At 35.8% G+C, this 24369-nt stretch overlaps 2 protein-coding genes and 1 long non-coding RNA gene across 5 annotated transcripts in view; 1 reads left to right on the forward strand and 2 right to left on the reverse strand.

The window, feature by feature from the left end:
• Positions 1-6764: 6764 nt before the first annotated feature.
• On the reverse strand, positions 6765-10339 carry LOC111875438 (bolA-like protein 3). 2 transcript variants are annotated; one of them, XM_033755816.1, is made up of 4 exons: positions 10250-10339; positions 9480-9603; positions 8129-8217; positions 6765-6993 (listed from the first exon to the last, which is right to left on the reverse strand). In XM_033755816.1, the coding sequence occupies exons 1-4, from the start codon at positions 10322-10324 to the stop codon at positions 6922-6924; spliced, it is 360 nt and encodes a 119-aa protein (XP_033611707.1). In that variant the 5' UTR covers positions 10325-10339; the 3' UTR covers positions 6765-6921. The 2 variants fall into 2 exon arrangements, with proteins under 2 accessions (XP_033611707.1, XP_023727455.1); XM_023871687.2 differs by lacking the exon at positions 10250-10339 and adding an exon at positions 9681-9862.
• LOC117283184 lies at positions 10335-24124 on the forward strand. Of its 2 annotated transcripts, none has more exons than XR_004514198.1 (3): positions 10335-10415; positions 14187-14280; positions 22030-24124. It is a non-coding gene; the product is annotated as an uncharacterized LOC117283184 (long non-coding RNA). The 2 variants fall into 2 exon arrangements; XR_004514199.1 differs by lacking the exon at positions 10335-10415 and adding an exon at positions 10619-10755.
• The window catches only part of LOC111875437 (regulator of G-protein signaling 20), a 300561-nt gene continuing 297443 nt past the window's right edge, over positions 21252-24369 (reverse strand). The window contains exon 8 of the mRNA XM_033755811.1: positions 21252-21389. The gene's annotated coding sequence lies outside the window, so the exon portion shown is untranslated. The remainder of the gene's footprint in view (positions 21390-24369) is intronic.

Consider the following 24369-nt stretch of genomic DNA (forward strand, 5'->3'; position numbering starts at 1 on the left):
AGCATAAGCCATGGTTCAAAGAAGGATGCTCAAAATTATCAGACCAAAGGAAGCAGGCCAAATTCCAATGGTTACAGGATCCAAGCGAGTTAAATGGGCATAATCTGAACAATATAATGTGAAACCAACAGGCATTTCAGGAATAAAAAGAGGGAATATCTGAAAGACAAAATTGATGAGTTGCAATGAACAGTAAGAACAAGAACATTAGAGACCTGTATATGGGAATAAATGAGTTAAGAGGGGTTACCATCCTAGCAGTAACTTAGTGAAGGATGAGAATGGTGATCTGCTTGCAGATTCTCACAACATTTTGAATAGGTGGAAGAACCACTTCTCTCAGTTACTGGGGTACTGTACATGGGGTCAGCGATGTTAGGCAGATAGAAATACATACAGCTGAGTTCTTAGTACCTTGGCCATTTTTATGTTGAAATAGCTATTGCAATGTTGAAAAGGTATAAATCGCCAGGTAGTGATCAAATTCTGGCAGAACTGATTCAAGCAGGAGATCAAATATTATGTTCTAAGATCCATAAGCTAATTAATTCTATTTGGCATAAGGAAAAATTTCCGATCAGTGGAAGGAGACTATTATTGTACCGATTCACAAGAAGGGTGATAAAACTGACATTATTAATTATCGGGGAGTATCACTGCTATCAACTTCATACAAAATTTTATCCAATATTCTTCTCTCAAGATTAAGTCTATACATATATGAAATTATTGGGATCATCAGTGAGGGTGTCAACATAACAGATCAACTACTGATCAGATAATAATGCTGGTATTAGTCAAATCAAGGTTAAACATAGTAGCACCATTAATAGTGATCCATCACATTATCTGGCTCATGCCTTTAACAACTCCTTTCTGAATACACAACACAAATTTTCAACAATAAAGGAAATTGAAAGGATCATTAAATTCCTTCAACCTAAAAAATACATGTGGATATGAGAAATATCCACTAAATTACTTAAAATCTGCTCTGCTTTTACTACCTTACCTCTTAATCATATACATAATACAACCCTTTATCAGGGGCCTTTCCTCAACGCCTCAAGCACTCTATAGTGCCCTATAGTATAACCATTATTTAAAAAAGGTGACAGAACGGGTGTTTCCAACTTCAGAACAATATCCATACAGACCTGTTTCCCAAAAAAACTTGAAAAAGTAATATGTAACAGACTACTTGAACATGTAACTAATAGCAACATACTAGTGAAAGAACAATTTGGATTTAGGAAAAATCTAACAACAGAAAAAGCAACCTATGAACTAAGTAATGAAATCATAGGTGCCCTTGACAACAAATTAGGCGAGATCTTCTGTGATCTAGCTAAAGTGTTCGACTGCATTAATCATGACATGTCGCTGCTCATATTAAATTAATATGGAATAACTGGTAAGGCCAATAATTGGATTAAATCATACCTTGTGGATATATATCAAAAGGGTGAAATAAAAACATAAATTTTGTAGTCATCAGATAGCTTCAAAATGGGGTACACTAAGGCATGGCATCCCATAAGGATCCACACTAGGTCCTTTGCTCTTTCTACTCTAAATAAATGGCTTACCGAACTTTGTTACAAATAAATCTAAATCAATTGTTTGCAGAGGATGCTAGTAAAATAATTACCAACTCTAACCCCACAGATTTTTTAAGTGACATAATGACTATATTTGAATACTTAAATAAATGCTTCAGAGTCAATATTCTTTCATTAAATTTGACAAAACCCATCTCTTACAATTTACAATTACAAATGGGCCCCAAATTAACCTGGATGTAAGCTACACTAAAAAACAATTTTTAAAGCACAAGACACAAAATTCCTTAGATTACTTATACACAGTACATTGTCTTGGAAATTACATACTGAGCTGGTATTACACACACTAAGTGCAGCTTATTATGCACTCGGATCTCTCAAATGCTACATGTCTCAGGAAGTAACGAAAATTATTTACTATGCCTACTTGCACTTGGCTATGTCATATGGAATAATATTCTGGGGAAACTCTACAGATAGCGCTAAAATCTTGAAAATGCAGGAGGGCAATTAGAATTATCACAGGAAGCAAGAACAGAGATTCTTGCACAGATTTACTTAAAAACTTAAAAATATTACCTTTTCAATCACAAAACATACTCTCACTTCTATTATTTGTGGTGTACAATTAGAGAATGTACGAGTACAATTTAAATTCTGACATCCATAACATAAATATGAAGCAAAGATTCAATTTCCACCAACATTCAGCAAATCTACGAGTATCTCTGTATCGAAAGGGAGTACACTTCTTCTGCATCAAAGTGTTCAATAGCCTACCACAAAGTCTCTAAAAAGCAACTAGTAATATTAAGTAATTTAAAACAGCATTCAAATATTACTTACTTATTCACTCATTCTACTCCATAGATAAATATTTCAATGCAAACAAACAGTAACTAGTATCAGTTCTAAGCTAAAGTGTGTTCCCAAGCATGTTACTGTTATCATTTTGCTTATTTGCAGACTGTGCTGTATGCATCCAATTAGCATGGCAATATTAATACTGTATTATAATCTTTTTAATTTTCAAGCAAAACTACTATTGTACAGATATTTGTATTTGACTTGTTCCATATCCTATGGTGTCAACATGTACTTGGATTTATGGAATGTAAATAAATTCAAATTCAAATTCAGATCTTTTGCATTGGTCAGATACTGGAGAAAAAATGGGAGTATAATGAGACAGCACATCAGCTACTCGTAGACTTCAAGAAAGCCTACGATTCAGATATGAGGGAAGTATTGTACAATATTCTCACAGAGTTTGGGGTACCCATGAAACTATTAGGCTGATTAAAAATGTGTTTAAACAAAACGTACAGTAAAGTCCATATAGGTAAACACATTTCTGACAATTTTCCTATTCAGAATGGTCTGCTTTTCAACTTTACTTTAGAATATGCCATTAGGAAGGTCCATAAAAACCAGGTGGGACTGAAATCAAACGGGACACATCAGCTTCTGGTCTATGCTGATGATGTGAAACTACTGTGATAACATAGATACCACAAAGAAAAACACAGAAACTGTAACTGACACCAGTAAGGAAGTTGCTCTAGATATAAACGTCGAGAAACCAAGTGTATGTTGCTGTCTCTTCACCAGAATGCAGGGCAAATCATGATATAAAGCTAGCTAACAAATGCTTGGAAAATGTGGCACGGTTCAAATATTTGGGAACAACACTAACAAATCAAATTTTGATTGAGCAGGAAATTAAGAGATTGAATTTGAGTAATATTTGCTACTTTTCAGTCCAAAACCTTTTGTTTTCTCATCTACTGCCTAAAAACATAAAAAGTAGAATATACAAAACTATAATTTTGCCTGTGGGGTTTGAAACTTGGTCTCTGACATTAAGGAAGAAACATGGACTGAGGGGATTTGAGAACAGGGTGTTGAGGAGAATATTTGGACTGAACAGAAATGAAGACCAAGACATAGGTGGGTGGATAATATTAAAATGGATTTTGGGAGATATGATGGGATGGTATGAATTGGATTGATCTGGCTCAGGATAGGGACCAGTGGAGGGCTCTTGTGAACACGATAACCAACCTTTGGGTTCCACAAAATCCTGGGAAGTTCTAGAGTGGCTTCTCAAGAAGGGCTCAGCTCCATAAGTGAGTGAACCCACAGCATTAATTTCATTACTCCTGCACAGGATATTGCCATATAGCACAGTATGGTGACCAGGCTATGGGATCGACTAGGGAATCGAGGTTCAATCCTCACTTGCAGCAGAGGTTTTTCCTTTTTTTCCCCACATTCACCTGTAGCATCCAGACCCTATGAGTCTGGGGCCCATTCAGCCTTCAATCCACTGGGCACCAGGAGCTCTTGTCCCAGGGTTACAGCAGCTGGACCCTGAAGCTGACCTCTCATTTTCATCTGTCAACTGAGTCCATAATTGAGTATGGTGAGACCATGTCACTCTAACTGAAGTGAAAGCTGAACTTTTGGCATTACAGTCAGTAATTCCAAACAGCATTAGCCTGTGGCACCATTGAATGCAGACAGGAGAGGTCAAAGAACCATTCATTTCTTCAGAACTTCCTTTGACCAAACTATTTTAACTGAATTGTAGTATAAGGAGGGAACCAGGATAGCACAGTCAGTATAGCAACCAGCTATGGGCTGGACAGCTAGAGGTCAGAGTTCAAATCCCAGTAGGGGTAAGAGTTTTCTCCCCTCCATGTCATCCAGACTGATTCTGGGGCCCACCCAGCTTCCTATCATATGGATACCTGGAGCTCTTTCCTTGGGGGGTAGAATGGTGATGGTGTGAACTTGACCACTTACCTCAAACAAGTGCTGAGGTCAGAAATACATGTATGTGGATCTGTATATATATTCCCCTATATGCATGATCTTCATGGCAAATTGCTTAATTAGTGAAGCACAAAGACAACTTTGCCTTTTACTTTACCTGTAGTGTGAAGAGGCAAACTGATGCATATGTTCTTAATATGGTTTTGCTTTTCAGTGTTCTTTAAATGAAGTAAAGCATGGAAAGTAACATGGTGAATTCAAGTCCATATGTCTGCCCAATCACATGAAGGTCCAGGCTGATGTTGCCTCTTAACATTCAAATTTGGGGTTAATAAAATTGTCTGTGCTGTTTCCCACAGGCAGATTTTGTTCAAATTGTTTGATCAAGAATTGTGGAAGTTCTGGAGCTCTAACTAATGCTGTATTACTAAACTCATTGCCAAAAACAACAGTACTTCATTAACAGCTTTAGATCTATGCAAATGGAAGTTATAAAAATGATACTTTATTGGTAAATGTGTATTGCACAAATGAGCAAAGGAGATTCCTGCATGCACAAGCTCTGGCCTAATTATGGCATATAGAGAACAAAAAATGTTACAGGGCTGAGTAAGATTTTGATAACCAGACACATAAGACCTTATGTTTCACACAGTAAAGCATAAACACTGTACTTTTCAGATCTCTGTTTCACCCAATGCTTCCTAGCATTCACATATAAGGTAGGAGGGGAAATAATACTTTTCCTTAGATAAAATGTTACTTTATACAAAAAAGTAAAGCTATCCCTGTAACAGGCCGTGAAGGCCCATAGGGTTGTGAGACGTTGGGCATCCCACATTATCTAGACAATTGGCTCAAAGATGGCGGTAAGGTTGTTTACGCGCCAATCACGCTTTACTCCCCAGGAAAATTATTTAATTCCTGGTACTCATTTCTGTCAGAGGCTGAGTGAACCCCAGGGCCATAGTGCGGCCAGAAGGATTAGGTCAATTGAAAAAATCCAATGACCTCATCGAGACTTGAACCCGCGCCCATTCGGCTTGTAGCATAGTGACTCAACCACTACGCTACCACGTGCCCCCCTACTATATACAAAGAAGACCTTAAAAATGCATGAACAGGATATACTTAAACTAACCTTTCAAGAATGGCATCACATGTGTTAATTGTGGTTGTGGGGGAAGGAAATTATTAGTAATATGGGAAGTATTGGTAGACTGTAAATGGTTCTGCCAGCGGTGTATAATACTCAGAATTACTCAGAATGAATTTTGAGATTCATTCATCATCCACCATTCTAAAAACCTATGGAACATTTTGGAAACTTTGTCTGTTTTTGTGCTCAGGTGAGGTGACAAGATACAGATCCCCTTTCTGAAACATTGTGCTTTCTAGTTTATTACGATACCGGAAAATGGACAAAGTCCAAAACCCCAGTAATTCTGAATGGGAAGTATTTTTGTGATTTATTTTAGGACACCATAATTGAGAATTTGTACATTGACTGACCAGATGATAGTGAATAATGAATCTGAAAGTGCATGCAAGTGGTAGGATACTATCTTGGCATCTACCTGGATGGACTGAGAAAGACCATGAAAACCTCAAATCAGGATACTCAGTGCCCCAGCCAAGATCTGAATTGTGCACCTTCCACATATAAAGCGGAAGTATCACAGCTTGAGCCAGCTTGCTCAGCAATATGGGGAGTAAAATGCTGTTTGTTTCTGTAGTACTTTTAACTGCCTTAAAAGATACTACATTGAAACACCTATTTAATGAATCCTAGGAGGAACAGCTTTTCTAACACTAAATCAATGTTTTCACTTAATGCGGGTTCAACACGAGACTAATTCATTTCTTATCAGATTTGCTGTACATAATTATAATAAAGCAATTACTTTACATAAGCAGTTAAAGAAATTTTTTCCATACAAAAAACACAATTACTTAATGAGTAATATCACATTAATTTCTAAATTAATTAATGACATACGAAACAAAAAATTAAAGAAACTCAGTCAAGAATGTAAGCAACCATGTGGCACAAGCTCCATGGTTTCAGTATGTTCAATATGTGATGTCACTTGTCAAAAATTATAATTTCTGTTTTCCATGTTAACATAAAATCGAATGCTCTCTACTCACATCACCAAACTACCATACATGAATTCCAAAAACTTGAAATATTTATAATCAAAATGTATGAACAAACAAAGGGAAAAATACAGAAGAAAACCAATGTTATAAATACTAAACAACCCACCTCATACAAATGACTGTAACTCATTATGCACACACTCACACTCTCTCACACAAGGAAGCACACACACACATACATATACACTACCAGTACTAAAAATTTATGTATAAGCCTCTATTCAAAGAGACAATTTTTACAAAATTAAACAAAACCAGTTGTTTTTAATAATAGTGTATATTTCTGCAGCAACTGTTATAAATTCCATACAATATTTTATTACATGTATCAAGGATACCTTAAAAGTAACTATACAAACCTTCTAAATACATGTTACTTAAAACATTATTTTCTTGTACTTTGGAAATTACAAATTTATAACTCTACTGGAGGAACAGATGTATGAATACGTAATCCATGCATATCTTTGATTTCTTCTTTTAGTGCCTGTGGAAGAAAAAATTAATTTGTTATGGTAATTGTACATAAATGACACAAAGAGCTTTCTCATACGCTTCACAATAAGACTGCAAGATTAAAAAGTATACTGTATATAATTAACAGGCATGTTCTGGAGAAGCAATTATAAATGACACGCTAACATCCATCCTCTTGAAATTGTTTACAGGGAAAAAAAACGTAGCTAAGATGAGAAAGGGAAGAGTCATTCTGCAATTCCATGTGGGAACCTCCCACAGTCTGACAACAACTAACCACATTCTAACAGACAACAGACAACTCCCACAGTGTAACAGGAGCACCAGTCCACGCATTTAACACTCTGTAGTTTCCACAGGGACGCCAACCGTTGTCCTTCTTGGTCACGATGTGCAGTGCAGAAGACCAGGAACTCTCAGAGTGGTGAGCTGCGCTGTCCCAAAACATGGCCTCGAACTCAGCTTTGGCGATAGCAAGCCAGTCCAGTTCCAATCAGTGTGGTCGGCAGGTGACTAGTGGGCCAGGTACAGTCCTGATGTGATGGATAGTGTTGTGGCGCACTTCACGCTGCACTCTGGCTGAGTGGGTGAGGTCTGGGAATTCGGCGAAGAGGCTGTCGACCAGTGTGCCGCTAGTGATGGTCTTCACGCTTGGAATATGTGCACTGGCTGTTACGCTGTGGGAGTTGTCTGTTGTCTCTTAGACCGTTAGAGTTGTTTGTTGTCCGTTAGAATGTGGGAGTTGTTGTCAGACTGTGGGAGGTTCCCACATCCAGAAGTTTTCATGTAATGTTTCCAATATTAGTCTCTGATTTTTGTCAAGATTGGAATATGTTGATAAATTTTGCTAAAATCCCCAAATACCAATTTTTTTTTTAATTAATTCACCAGATTTTTGTGTCATGTTTACAGACACGCAGAAGGGTTGAAAATGCACCTAAAAACAAACAGTAATATAGCATGACTATCAAATATGTTGATTCAATTAATACTGTAATACTGCAGCTATCTACACAGAAGAGTATGCAATATGTAATCTACAAAGAATAACAGGAAATCTCATGTACCTTCAAACTATCATTTATGTGTGCACTTTTCTCAGAAGAAAGTCATGTTAGTTCCGACAAGGAATGTCTAATCTTTACCTCATTGATCATCCGGTGCTGTTTAACCATGCTCAAGCCTTTGAACTCTGCCGTCTCAATGATAATCTCAAACATTGCCCCACAGCCACCTGCAAAGTAAGTTGAACAGACAAATAATGAACAAGAATAATATCAGAGGTGCAGAAGTCCAGGAACAGTGAAAAGCCTGAATTCTAAAGGACACATCTACATCACTAGAGAATGTACTATGAATGAAACTTAACCACAGCAAACACTGAAGTTTACCTATTTCTAGTACTCATCTCTACCAAACACTAATCTCCAAAATGCTGGTACATTGTAATATACAGCATCCAGACTGACCCTGGGGCTGATCCACCCTCTTAATCAAATGCCAGGCATTCTTTCAGGAAGCTATAGTATCTGGGACAGATCCACATAGTGCCAAAGTTAAGAATGTGTGCAGCCATACCTCCTCTCCCCCTTACATCTTCATTATGTGGTGCTAATTAAACACACGGACAACTTTGTATGTTTTACCTACACCTTCACAAGGTTATAATGTTAAGATAAAGAACACATGTGGTCTCTATTTTGTTTTATTGAGTTTAAACCATTTTCAAATCATATTTATTATATACCTTTCATTTTCTTTATATACACATTTAAGACCTGAACTGAATATTCACACTTTTACATCCATAAAGAGGTGTGGTCTGTAAAGCTTACCTAAGTTGGTGAAATAACAGGCCAACAAAAATAGCTGCCCAAACCTGACCTATTCCCATCCTTCTCTATAAAATCAACTTTTTCTAATATTATAAAAATGTTTCTGTGTGCTTTTAATTACTGCAGTCTTCTACATACAAAAAATGTTGTCTAACAATGAAGTGAATGCAAAAGTAGGGTTAGGGTACAGTGAACAGGATAATACAATGGGCAAAATGATGAGTCAAGAGGGATAAAAGTAAGCCATTAAAGCTGATTTTAAGGCACAATCGTACCACTGGCCTCCAGGGGCCAAGGGAAATGGTGAAAAGCAAATGTCACAAAGTTGTGAAATTTGTGGTTCTCATGGCAGTGACTATGAAGATTTACTGTTTTCTGGCATAGGAAGCTGTGTAATCTGATGTCACAGATCATTACATTCCAAGAGGAATTTCATCCTTCAACCTTCTAGCTTGAAGAGTATGTTTCACTATGTGATGTAATGGCATTAATAAAATCCACTTCAAGCTCATCACACGTTCTGAAAATTATGTATGAAGTGGCAAACGTGCGTTCAAAATATAGTTCCCTAAGGCGAGCATAAACACAACGTCGGCGATAACCTGTACAAAACGTATGTTTCCCTTCCATCTTCCTGTGTTGTATAATTAAATTCATATACCTGATATGTCAACAACATCAATTGTCTTTGCCCGTGGAAACTGCTGTTGCAGAATTTCTTTAACTTTCTTCTCTGTCGTGTTTCCAGAAACTGCCTGTGGACCATTCCAAAGACGAGATAGGAGCTGCAAGGCACAAACATTATTTAATTATGCCTTTAAAAATATGTGTAATCTTTCACGTATCGCATGTGTATACAGACCGAGAATTGCCGTGAACTTCCAATTTTTTGTATTTTATTCATACTTTGGTAAGTAGCTGGCACAATTTGAAGATTAGCGCTTCTCATCCGTCATTTCGCCGCAGCCATTTCTCCACTTTTAAATTCGAGATTTTCGATATATCGTACAGGTACATCACGTCCTGCATCACTTAGAACGACCTAGAACACCCAGAACAAATTCTCGCTCGTGTACAAGCACTGAACAACTCACGATTTAATTAACCCGCAGAAACTCCACGGTGAAAAACATATATTCTCATTTGTGGATGTATTTACGAGAAATAAGTTATCTATAATTTTATGAATGGGTTTCATATGTGCAGTTGACGTCATGCAAATATAAATCAAAGATTGGCAGCACAGAACGGCACAGAATATTCAGATGCCAAGAAGTCGAATATATGAATTTTGCATAAAGGTTATGTACAACTCTGTGTCTGAACATACATTCTACATATTGAAAATAGCGTAATTATATTTGTAATATTTTGTCAATGTTAAGAGCTAAATAAATCTGTGAGTGCTGATCCTAGACGAGACAGAATTACCTGTGGTAATGGAAATGCCAAAGAATTGGACTCGGGTAGTGGCTGGGCACTCCACGGATCATCCCATTTGGACATACGTTATTTTCTCTCAAATGTGACTGAGATTGTGAAAAAAAAGTCACGGAGCGTGTTGAAGTGCCACGGATCACCTGCATGGACGTAAAAGGTAAAATAAGGTGAAGTTGTCACTGTGTTTAACTAATTAAGCACTACGCCATGGAGACGTATGGGGGAGTTGATGTACAGATCCACATTTTCTTGAGCTCCTCACTAGTTGAAAGTGAGTGGTCAGTTTCACGCCCCAGGCGCTTTAACTCCGGGGAAAGAGCCCCCGTTACCCATTGGATAGGAGGATGGGTGGAACCCAGAGTCGGTCTGGATGACAGGAAGAGGTGAAAATTCCTGCGCCTACCGGGACTCGAACTCCAATCCCTTGGTCGTCCGGCCCAAAGCCAACTGCTATACTGACTGCGCAATCCCGGCTCCTCCTGTATGGATGTAAAAGTGTAAATATTCAGTTTGATTTGTTTCATTCTGGTCCGTCACAATAACAATTACAAATTATAAATCACTCCGTCCAATGTGACCTGTAAGTTTTTTACTACGTAAAAACTTAACACCCTTACATGTTTCGGTCTCTGTGGACCATCTTCAGAGGGCAAACATCACTACAAATAGGAAACCACTATCACATAATTTGTTTACACACAAAGTATGTACTGATATGTTGGGATTTTGGACTTTATCCATCGTCCTGGTTTTTAAGATAACGAATAAAAACACGACGTTTCGGAAACTGGATCTGTTTCCGTCCTCAGGCGAAGGAAAACACCTATTCAGTTGGGTCCCTTAGAAAGAGCTAGCCTCAATCACTGGTCCAGNCCTCTGAAGATGGTCCACAGAGACCGAAACATGTAAGGGTGTTAAGTTTTTACGTAGTAAAAAACTTACAGGTCACATCGGACGGAGTGATTTATAATTTGTAAATATTCAGTTGTGGTCTCTCGTGTGCATCATGTGTACATAAAGGAAAGTAAGAGCATATAATAAAGAGTTGAAAATGGTTTGAACTCAACAAAACAAAACAGAGATAAAGTCTTCTTTTTTTTAACATTATAACCTTGTAAAGGTGTAAGTAAAACATTCAGGGCCGCGCCATAGCTCAAGCGGTTAGTCCCACCGCGGCGGCCCAGGTTCGATCCCGGGTCTGGTCAAGTGGGCTTTGTGGTGGACAAAGTGGCGCTGGGGCAGATTTTCTCCGAGTACTTCGGTTTCCCTGCCAATCTTCATTCCACCATTCAATCACCCTCACCTCTCATCTGGGGCTGGTACAATAGGCCAGAAGTGGCCACAGTATAAGGGACTTAGTCCCACCCCACTATAAATAAAAAAAAATAAAACATACAAAGTTGTCCTGTGTTTAATTAGCACCACAAAATGAAGATGTATAGGGGAGAGGAGGTACAGCTGCACACATTCTTAACCTTGGCACTGCATGGAGCCGAACGTAGAGCTTCCTGGCCCAGCTACTGTAGCCTCCTGAAAGAATGCCTGGCATTTAAATAGCAGGGTGGATTACCCTCAGGAGCAGACTGGATGCTATATGTTACAGAAATGAGTGCTAGAAATAGATAAATTTCAATGTTTGAAGGTAAAAACAGTAAAACTATCCATGTAACGGACTGTGAAGACCCATAGGGTTGTGAGACATCGAGGCTCCCAAATTTTCTCTAGACAACTGGATCACAGATGGCATTAAAAGTTGTCAGCCTTACACGCCGGCCGACCTTTAACCCAGGAAGATTTATGGCACTCATTTCTGTTAGAGGCTGAGTCAACCCCAGGACCGTATTGTGGCTGGAAGGATGAGGTAAATTGAAAAACAACCTCATCGGGACTTGAACCCGCAACCTTCCAGCTTGTAGCATAGTGCCTCACCTGACTACAAAGTTTCCAAAACTTTGTGTTCTCTAGTTTTTTAGAATACCGGATGATGGCTGAAGCCCAAGAACCCAGTAATTCTGAGTGTTATAAACCATTGTCAGAACACTTTTGAATCTACTAGTACTTCCTATATTATTAATAATTTCCTGCCCCAACAACCACAATTAACACGTTTGATAACAAATCTTAAAGAATTAGATAAAACATTTCTCATTCACACATCTTAAGGTCTTTAATGTTTGATATAAGGAAAATACGTAGCAAATTTACTCAGACTACACACTGATTAAAAAGATGGGATGGCTTAGTTGGTATAGCAATGGGGTATGGGCTGGATGGCTGAGGTATTGTGGTTTGATAGCGGCAAGAGCTTTTCCTCTTTCCTGCAGTCTCCAGACCATATATTAGGGCCACCCAGCCTCCTATGCAATGGGTACCAGGGGCTGAAGTGGCTGTGCAGGAAGCTGAGCACTCACCTCCATCTACAGCCAAGGTCTATGGTGGTAGAGCTACACCTCCATTCCTCTATACATCTTCATTGCGTGGTTCTTAATTAATTAAGTGCATGAACAACTTTGCTCTTTACCTTTACACATAGCTTTTACCTTGTGTTGGAATATGATCTAGTAGAAGAAATACATGGAGTTTATGGGACAACCATATTCTGCCAGCTTAACCATGTGGCAGCACATCCATTTCAACAAATACTGATTGGTGTGGCACTTAATTCATGGTATTAATAAGATTATACGGTGTAGCTTCTGACGTCTCCCTCACTTGAAGATAGAAATATCCAGTTTCCATTATATTGTGTTCTTTCAGATGATGGATAAAGTCCAAAAACCAATTAATCCCTAAAGAAATTTATTCCTTTCCTTTCTTGGCAGCCAAAGTCACTAGATTCTCCAGTGTGCATTTAAACATGTAAGCATATTCATCTCCTTCCTGCAAATGAATGTAAATTAGCTGCAGAACTATTTATGAAGCCACAGTGATGCCAATATGTGTGACACTTATATGAGATTCTGTGTATGTTTGAGATGGTTTTCAAATTCCTGTGCTGTCTTCTGAGAGACCTTTAATTATGTAGTTTCATGTCTTTTTGATAATTATTAATTATGATGTAATTTTAAAGAACACTCTATATGTTGTTAATGCATTACAATAATACTTTGCAAAGATTAAGTTAAAATATAAGAATATATAATTCTGAAATTAGAAATTATGGATATTAATCTTAAGTAAACAAGTTTAATGCTATATACAGTGCTAATTTCAAAAATAGATTTCATGTGTAGTTTGGTGAAGGCTGTTCCATAGCTCAGGCACTTAGATGCCAGCTTCTGTCTGTGGAGGCCCTAGTTTAGTACAAGAGCAGTTACTGTGAAATTTATGATGATTAAAATGCTTTGGTTTCCATTCACATCTGCAGTGTGAAACTGGATGATGAGACATATTATTATAACCTTGCTTCTTAGTTGAGGTTTCATTTCTGACTTGGCATTTTGCTGGTATCATGAAAAAATTACTGCTTGACAGCCCATATATGTTGCAATTTATAAACAGTACCCATAATCTGAAAAGGTTGTTGATAAATCTCATGATATTTAAATAGAGAAACTTGATGTTAATCACAGAGAATAGTATTCAGATGAGATGACAGTAGGTTCAAGATTTTGGGCACCTCAGCTGATAGATCAACAATACATAGCTGTCAGAATCGGTAGTTAACGACATTCTGTCATGAACTCAGTTCAACTGATCCTAGGTTTTTGTTGTTTGTAATAAATCAAATCATTGCTCAGTTGTATATGATGTTTTATTGAAATGGGCAAACAAACAGTATTAAATGTCTGCATTTTTTAATATAGAGAACAGAATACACTGCATTTGTGAATGAAATATGAAAACTAATTTATTATAGAGAAGCATCTAATTTTAAAAATTGAGAAATACATAAAACTGTTTGTATAATTGTTGGTGTTTCTTTCAGGCTCTTTCTTGACCTGAACATTGCATGAAGGTGACTGATATGCCTCATGCTCCTTTTGCTTTACTATGGGAAGAGAGGCTCCTGCACCCATCAGGTAGAGTTGGATGAGTCCTAGAATACCGTATTTACGCATGTATAGGCCACGTGCATGTATAGGCCGCAGCACAATTTTCAGACAGAAATTATAGAAAAAATAATTTTCTTGGAATATTATTTCAGGAGTAGAACATCCTGTATTACTAATTATGAATATAATTTTTTTTAAATGAAGTGTGATTTCGAATATTTCGAATATAAGCCGCACCCCAGTTTTCCTCTTGAATTTTTGGCTAAAAATGTGCGGCCTATACATTCGTAAATATGGTAGTTCATATACAGAGTGGTCAAAAAGTCAGTTAACCCAAAATATTCTCTTATATTAACAGAAATGTTCAGATTTCAACCTGCTGCTCAATCTATAGAACAGTATCACACATTGTGAGGTTTATATTGAACATGGAGGATCTCTTTTTGAACAATTTTTGCAAATTCAGCAAGAAATGAAGACATTTCTAATGTATTTTAGTGTAGAAGGTGCTAATGAGTTAACTTATTCTTGGAGCACTCAGTATATTAGCACACAGAAGATTCCTAGTGCCTCTGCTATTCTAAGGCTTATAATGACATTAGAAGTTTTGAGGTAATGTTCTATTTCTTCATCAGTGATTTTAAAATTATCCAACTGGGTTTTCACCTACCAAAAACCAAGCCATCATTACAGGGATAGTGCAGCCTTAGGAACTGCTGGGACTAAGCCCATTTTTATTATTTTTTGACATTGAGGAATTTGTATTTGGTATTGGAATGAGTAACAACAAAAGACAAGTAATATTGGTGGCTATCCTGTCATGGTTCTGGTTGAGGGCTACTCATAGCTATCCCCTCTCAGCAGGTTTGGCCTGGCATGGCTTGCTGCAATAGAATAATACTTTTGTCTAATGAAAAATAAGTTTTGACTTCATACGATTGCTGACATAATAACATAATCTGTTATCTGATAGTTATATTTAACCTGAAGTTTATTGAAGCTATATAATTAAAGCTATTGAAGATATAATTAAAATAGGTGTAAATAAAAATAAAAGGTCTCAGTGAAATTCTTCTTCATTTTGCAATTTGTATTTATAAACTAACACCCATACTTGTAACAAAACAAATGCAACATCATTCTTTAAAATCATTATGGTTTTCGCTATAGGTCTTTTTCTTCTTCTTCCATTCCTGTACTCCCACTTGGAGCATGGGGCATCTGTGAAACACCCATTTCACTTCAGTTTCTTAATCTTAGACAGTCGGTAGGACTCCTTGAATTGGGGATCAGCCTATCGCAAGGCTGTTACCTAACACAAACACAGAGTAAACACAAACAGATATCCATGCCTTGAGTAGGATTCAAACCCATGATCCAAGTGTTCAAGCAAGTGAAGACATTTCATGCCTTAGATTGCGCAGCCACTGTGTTCAGCTTACTATAGGTAGGGTTCCCTAATCAAAATACACGTCTGTGAAATATATATTCCTGGTAATGAATGGATAAGCTGGGTAATGAAATGATGAATGAAGGCTAGATTTATATTAATTTATAATTGATATGAGCATGTTTTAGATATTTTTATATCTATGAATTCCTTCAGGCCTTCCCCTGAAATGAAATCTATTGTATGGTCCTAGAAGTAGGTTGTCATATCATTCATAATGAGACACTTTAGTTTGTATATACCAGAAAAGAAAGGGTCACATATCAAACATTGTAATACAAAATAAGTAACGCAATCATGATTCTGAATGTTTGTATATTATTATCTAATTCACATTTGTTACAGATAAAGTAAGAAATAATCCACAATTTATCAACCACCACTTTCATGAATAACAAATTATCTGAAAATAATAATTTTAGCACACAGGAAAATAAAAAAAAAATTGTTTATAATGCTGGTGAAAAACAAATAAGTTATCGCACTGCACACACTTATTGGTAGAGAAAAACACAGTCAGCATCTGTTCTGCACCGAACAAGCTGCACGCTTGCCTGGACACATCACAAACACAAACTTTACACTTTTATATTCAAGGAGAAAATTTCTGGTTTTTGTGCTTTGAGAACAAGGGAGGGGAAGGGAAGGGAATTGAAAGGAAAAAAGAATAGTGAGATTTTTAGAACACATAAAATTCACGTCTTGAACTTAAATGCTTGTCTGTTATCTTTTAGCTGTGAAAATACTGTACTCACTTGCCTTGAAACCAGTCAAGGGAAATGTTTATAAATAGAGAGATTGCCTTTGCGATTGTCTTTGACACACCTCCTCCAAAACACTCTGCCATCACTTGTTTCAATAACATGATACATTTTACGAAAAGTCAACTGTAGTACCCGTCACAAAACATATTTTATGGAAAGACATGGCTACTCTCTTGTTTCAACATAAACTATACCACATATTCACTTCACGTAAGTTTTTGGTACAATCCATTCAATTTCCAGTCCTTGGTTAAAGTATAGGATACACTCTTTCGATTCCATTCTTACACTGCTTTGTGTATACAAATATTATGTACATATTACAGAGGTAAATCCCTATCACTCTTCTGCTAACAAAGAGTTTTATTAAAAATGTGAACCATCCATCTATGTAATTATTGGTCTTTATTATGAGACTTGGTCAAATATTATTTTAATAAATATCAGTGTTTAAAGTATGTAGAGGGAATGATTAGCTGCCCATATAAAATTTGGCAACATCTTGTTAGGAATTGAAAAGGCCTGTTGTGTCAGAACTAGTTATTTTGTAGTCAAAAATGTGTGATTTTTAGGTACATGAGGCAAGTGCAAGATTTGGAACTACAAGGTTCTAACTATATTATAGTTACACCACTACAGCCACAGTAACATCTCCCAGAACATGTTTCCTCTTCCATAAAGAGTGAAACCAAACCAAGGAGGGTATTAAAGAAATGAGATATTGACTAGAGATATCGTTGTGAACATCCACAGTCTGTCAGAATCCAGCAATGAGCTGGTGGTCTGTGAAAGCAAAATGTTGTGATTTATATTTTGCTTTGAGTACACTGTTGAAAGTATTACATAAATTAGTACAATGAATTAAATGTATATAAAAATATGAATTCAGGAACTTGTAAGTATTAACTAAATACACTGCATTCATGTGCAGTTTCAAATATACTCTAATAAAACATCATTTCACAATAGTGACTAGGCTTTGTTCCAAGTTTTTGACTAGAAAAGAATATACTTAAGTATACAAACCAAATATTAAACAGGTCTTCAGTCAATGATTTCACATATACTTTTTTTCTGTATCTTTTCATGCAATTATATCATGACTATCAGTAAAACTTTATATTACACAGTGTGGACTGAAAAACATACAAACAACTCAAATTACATTCCATCATCATGGCCATTCTGAATGTATGACAATCAAGTGCTCTTAATCTATTTATGCAGTTGTACCATGTAAGGCCCACAGAAAGGAAGTAGTGTTTTGTTCATGTAATATCATACCCTCGGCGACCATACATTGACTTGTAGTTGCCTGCAAATTATGCATGGGATCCATGAAATATAAAAATGTCATGAAAAGAACAGTATTACCTACAGCACAGCAGGTCCTTTTCTATGCTTATCAATATGGCAGATTGCAAACTATGTTGCAGATTTCAAAGTTAGGCTCTAAGAATCACACTTTTAAAAAAGAAAACAACAAGGCTTGGCTAACAAGACTGAGAGGTAACATTAGGATCAAAATGCTGGGTGAAGTTGCAAGCAAGCAGTGAATCTGATCAAAGAATTCAGTTTTGGAATCAAGAGCTCTGAACATCCCAAGCTGATAACGCAATTCATGTTTCATGACAGTTAAAGATTATGTTTACTATGATCTGAGTTCTTGGTTCTCCTTGTTTGTTGTATTATTATGAACTAATCAATTAAAATTCTTTAAAAGCAAGAGTAGTAAATGCCCTACTTTTCTGCACATGGTGGATAAACAGTGGACCTTTAACAATCTTATGAGTTCAACATGAAAATTACATTTATCATATCATTTGTCATATGAAAAAATCCTTGTGTTAAGATATTATGTTAGAAGTGTACTAGTTACTCCACATCAGTATTAGTGAAGAAAACTAGGGCATATTGTATATCCTTCATATCAACTGGAACTCTAGCATGTTTTCAAGTCAGTTTCTTCTCATATGCATAATATATGGAAAATATTAAAGGTAAATTTGTCCCTGTGTTTAACTAATTAAACACTATGCCATGAAGATGTATGGGAGGGAGGGATGTATAGATTCAAATTTTATTGATCTCAGCACTAGCTGGGGGTGAGTTGTTAGCTTCACGCCCTGGCTGCTTTACCCCCAGGGAAAGAGCCCCCAGTACCCATTGATTAGGAGGTTGGTTGAACCCCAGAGTCAGTCTGGTTGACGTGGAGGAGAGAAAATTCTTGACCCTACCGGGACTCAAACTTCAACCCCTCAGCTGTCCAACCCATATACCAACAACGCTATCTCGGCTCCTTGGAAGATATGTCTGTGAAAAAATTTATTTTTCAGTTTAGGGGGAATAAATGTTATGAAATGCCAGGAATCAGTTTGTCTGTGTATTGCTCCAGTAGTTTAATTGTTAAGTGAGTTTTCTTCATTTTGAATATGTATGGGTGTTGATGTCCTGAACAGGTAAACAGAAAATATGAAAATATAAACATTAATTTTAAGAAGAAATGGTAAATGCCTTAAAACACAGTTTTAATGATTTTTAAAACTCTACTGCATATTCCATACATTCAGAAGAAATTATTTTGCATTCAGGAGCTTCTTTTTGTGTGTCTGTGTGTGTGTGTGTGGGGGGGGGTTAAGATGCACATCTATGATAATATTTATCACATATAATTTCTCCTCTTTATTTTAAGCTGGTGCATTCCTCAGATTAAGTAATTATATTTTATGAAAATTAAATCCTTTCTGAAGTTTGTTTTCTCCACATTCACAGTGGTACACTTGAATTACCTGAAATATTTATACAGTTATGCTATTGAGAAATAAAGAGCTCTACTATACAGGGATATATCTGTAGCTTCAGAGGTTTATTTTGAAAAAAAAAACCTGACTTAAAAGCAAGATAAAGTACCAATCATGATATTTAAAACATGAATAATTGTATTCCTATAAAAATGGGACCTTTAAAGGAAAATTATCTCCCATGTTGATACACTGGTTTATACAATATGATGGCACAGATTTTCCTCCTCTTAGTTACTTTACTGCTGGCTTTCAGCTTTCAAGGGCAGTCTGTATTTAAATGGAAGTAAAAGCTGTAAATCAGAACGAACTGTCAGGATATTAAATAGGGACAGCATGTACAATCATTCTCCTCATGTTATGCTGGACCCAAAACATTCAAATGTACAAGATCAAATATTGCTTATGATCATCATTTCCACTCTAGCACTGATATGAACAAAACATTAATATTTTAATGGCAGTAAGTAGTACTTATAGAAGAAACGTGGTGCTTGCCTACTAAAGGACCTTCTGCCCATAGTATATAGTACAATTTAACATTTGCAGACTTGACAATGAAATGTAAAATAGCCAACACATTTTATTTGTTGAAACTGGATTCCATTCTTCAAGAACAATTATAATATAGTATCCCATTACTGATCAACCAAACAGCTGACAAATTTTCAGGTAATATGATTACACAAAACATGAATAACAGCAACATTAAACATTCATTAATAATGTAATTGTATTGTGCGCTTTTTTTCAAACTTTTAAGAAAAATAATTCATACTCTTCTTCGCAAACAATGGAATTCCTACAGTTAAAATATGTTATTCTGTAGGGAAGACATGTTACATCTTGTGAATATGAAAATGTCTGCTTTCATACATGAAGATAAAATATTATGCACACATGAAAATGCCTATCAAAATAGTGACTAGCTAAGAAAGGGATATGTCTAACACTGGTATCTAGAATTTTCCCATACTACATAACAGCACTCTTTTGTGAGTTTGTTAGATGGTGTTGTTGGAATAGTTTCTGATAGTGTGTTCAGATTATTTAAGAGAGTATTTAGGAGTGGAACATAAAGCAATTAGCATTCACAGCTTTGAAAGTTTTAGAGGATTCATTTATGTGTCAATTAAAATTGTAACTGCTTTTCTGCAATGTAACATTCAGACTTCAGCCTCTTATTCAAGTTGAAGAACTTGGAGACCTTGAATGGATCTGACCAACAAGCAAAAGAGCTGGAACTGGAGCTCAGACTTTAAAGATTTCAGAAATACGTTATTGTTATTTGTGGGTTTGATGTATTTTGCATGCAATACTCGTATATCAACAGTGGGATTCAAATTTTCCTTGATGATCTGTACAATGAAGATTCAACTCATTTGCTGATACTTAATAAATCAACCCTAAGAATTCAGTTTAACCCATAAAAAAAGTTGTCATATATTTTAACTGATTATGCATCAGTCTAATGATATAGAAAATAAATGTTACTAAGATTAAATAATGTCAGTGAAGGTATCTGTGAATTTCACTGTTCCCAATCTCAATTGCAATGATCTCCAATTTTTAAATTCAAATGTGTTTACAGAACAGACCAAATAATGCATTAACTCTGCTGTGTTTATTTAAAAAAATTAAGAAACATTGTACTGGAGTCTGAATGGTCAAATAAAGTGTCTTTCTTTTTTTAATATGGTGCACTCCATTATGTTTAATGCCATTCTCTGAGCATTTGAATGATGTAGTAGACTAAGTGTGAATGGCGTTATATCAAAGAAGAAAAGTCTAGGTAAATCTACTTATTATTTAAGAGCAATTTCAAGATGTGAACATAACTGAATACAAATTTGGTATAACAAAAGGATGCAAAATGGCAGGTTTATTACTAATATTCTTGTCTTTACAAGAATGAATGAAAGAAGAATACTTCTATCTTGATAGATCTTGCCAGGCAGTGCATGTCTGTGAAGCTCTTGTAAGTCACTGTGAACTTTCTTACCGTAGGGTGCTGTCTCCTAGAAACTGTTATTTGTAGAGAAAACGTGATGTGCAGTAATTTTGCAAGGTGCCAGGTTCAAGGGAATGGGGATGGAGGCAACTTCCTAATGTCAGGAACATCTGGAAAAGGAGAAATACTTGTTTATGGGAGACAAAACTTCAAATTTTATAATTATTTTCACCATCAAAAACTAACGGTCACCTTAATTATGTTTCTGCTTTGATCTTAAAGGAGTTCATTAACTGAAAACTGTCACTTTGAATTCTCTCATGCTGTTTCAACCAATATGGCACTAGACATCTGAAAATAAATTTCTGTATCATTACTCCCTTGCCAGAAGATCAGTGCATGAAAGGTACACCATTGTTAAATCACTGCTTTGAACACAATTTATAAGTCTTTCAGAAGTTACTTAAAATCACTGTAAAGTTTTAAGTTTATCTGATGTTCATGTCATGTAAAAAGAAATACAAGTTCATAAAACTGAAATAAATATTAACTCATGTAGTTAATATATATTTCAAATCATCCCGTATTAAACAATTTTATATCAGTACAATTTTCTGTCATATTTCCAATAATTTTACAATTTCAGCATCTAATAGCACAAAGAGTAAGCACATATGGATTTCTTGCGACTATGGTAAAACCCTTAGATGGCATTCAGAGGAGCCAACATGCTGAATTTAAGTTAAAAATGTCTGCCAATGGTGACTGAAATATTGTAACTTAATGATTTTTCTTTCTTTTTCATTTCAGGTAAATCAATTCAGCAGATTGGACTGAGGTCAATTACTTCTGCTGCTTTCACCCTTTTCCACCTCAGCTTCAACCTAAAAGTCAGTAGCCATTTCACTATATGAAAGTGAAACTTTTTGTTTATACAGTTAATTATTGGCAGTAGGAGTTCATCATTTATCAATATATTCAGGGAATATAATGTTATTTGTGTATTGTACCACACTGATACAGAAAAAGTCCAGTGGTTATTCTGATATTTGGTATTGATTCATTAAATGTACCATTTGACGTTATGATAATTGTACTGTTTTCTGCCTCTCTACCCATGAATGTATACAATATGGCTGTTTCTAGCATAATGGAAATTATTCAGAAAATTTGAATGCAGAAATTTAAAGAAGTTAATAAGGTTAGCTAATGTTCAGTTTCTACATCACAACAATAATACCTTGTTTGCTTGATCAGCAGTATAGGTTCCCTTACATCATTGTTGATGATAATACTTGTACCCATTGATAATGTGCTTGTCTATTTTCAGATTTTTAATTACATTTCTCTGATTAACCATCATTAAATTGAGATAAATTATATTTATTGTAATTTATCAAGGTCAACAAATTCATTTAATGATGGTGTTGTGATCTGTTCGGTAATATTTAACTAGTCATGCACGAATCTGGGGGAGGCTAATCTTAATACAAGGAATGAATGTTTTTGCCTGTACTGCTCTACAAGATTTCTTCTTGAATTCAAGCGAAAATGTAAAACAAACTTCAGTTACTCAATGATGTAATTAAAACTCAAATGTTTCATATAAAATGAAAAAAAAAAAAAGAATCATATGCATCAGATATGCTCGAAAATGCAACAGCATTAATTTACCAGATGCCTCATAGGGTCATTCATGAAAACAGAATCCCATATACTATGAAAATTCGGCAAAGAGATTACAGGTTTTCTCCATTTATCAGTTTTTCTGTTGACATTTATCTAATACAGTAAAACAGTGTTTTTACCTTGTGAATGTACATATAATGAAAGGGCTGTATGATGCCATGAACATGGGCTAGTAAAATAAGGGAAAACTGTCATACAAATTAATATTTAGTAATTATAATATCAAACGTAAATTCAATGTGTTACCCGGATTGTTCCAGGTTATGTATTTAGTCACAGGTAATGTGGAATTGATCTGACGCGGAAAGGCACATACTTCAAAATATATTATTGAAAAAACAAGTTAATCATATAACATTTAAAAGATACAACTCTTTAAGCGCAGGACTGCATATCAAAATTAAAAATATTCTTGCATATATGTGCATAATATCATCCCCAACCCTACAATTTTGAGAAGGATTTTGTTTTTTTGTTTGTTTGTTTTTTGTTTTTGTTTTTGTTTTTTTCATTTATTATTTCTCATATTTCTCTGTCTTCAGTTCTACATCAATTTGCTTTTTCCATTGACTTTGGAGACAGGCAAAGTCTAGGACCCTGTACTTGACAAAATGCATTACATATACAATAGGGCTACAACCAATCCTTTACAAATTTTGTAATTCTGTATTCCTCTAGTTTTTAAATGTGAATCTTCACTCTCTGTGCCTAATTCCCAGAATATTATCTTCATTTTCTTTCCTGCAGTTTAGGAATCAGACAGAAAGGGGGGAAAATTATACAACAAATTGTAAATTTTTAATTAAAAGAAATACCAAAATACAAAAGTTAATTTTAGATTGTTAACCGAATGTTTAAAAAATACCTAATTTTTATTAATATGCTTCAATGCCTCGTAAATGCCACAAAAGTAGCCACCACTATAATATCCTACATATATCTGATTAACTGTATGTAAATCATTCAAGTGAACAATTTAGTTTGACACTATACAATTTGTGTAGCTGTTACAAGCAATTATGTTTTCCTTTGTTCATTAATGAAAAACACTAAAATTATAAAATTCTTTATTTAATAATTTGTGATTCTAAATACCTGTATGCTGTAATACATGAACAGACAAGGAAAAAACATATATATTAATAGTAAAAGTAAAGTTGTCCCTGTGCTTAACTAAGTAAGTACTACGCCATGAAGGCGTATAGGGGAGTGCCCTCAGCACTAGTTGGAGGTGAATGGTCAGCTTCACAGCCCGGCCACTTTATCCCCGGGGAAAAAGCCCTTGGTACTCATTGTACAGGGTGTTGGTTGGACCCGGTCTGAACAACATGGAGAAGTGAAAATTCTTGACCACACCGGGACTCAAACTCCAACCCCTCAGTTGTCCAGCCAGTAGCCAGTCAGTATACTGACTGTGCTATCCCGGCTCATTATATATTAACAGTGTTAATATAAAACTTG

This window comes from Cryptotermes secundus, unplaced genomic scaffold (assembly GCF_002891405.2).
Source record: "Cryptotermes secundus unplaced genomic scaffold, Csec_1.0 scaffold304, whole genome shotgun sequence".
NCBI lineage: Eukaryota > Metazoa > Arthropoda > Insecta > Blattodea > Kalotermitidae > Cryptotermes > Cryptotermes secundus.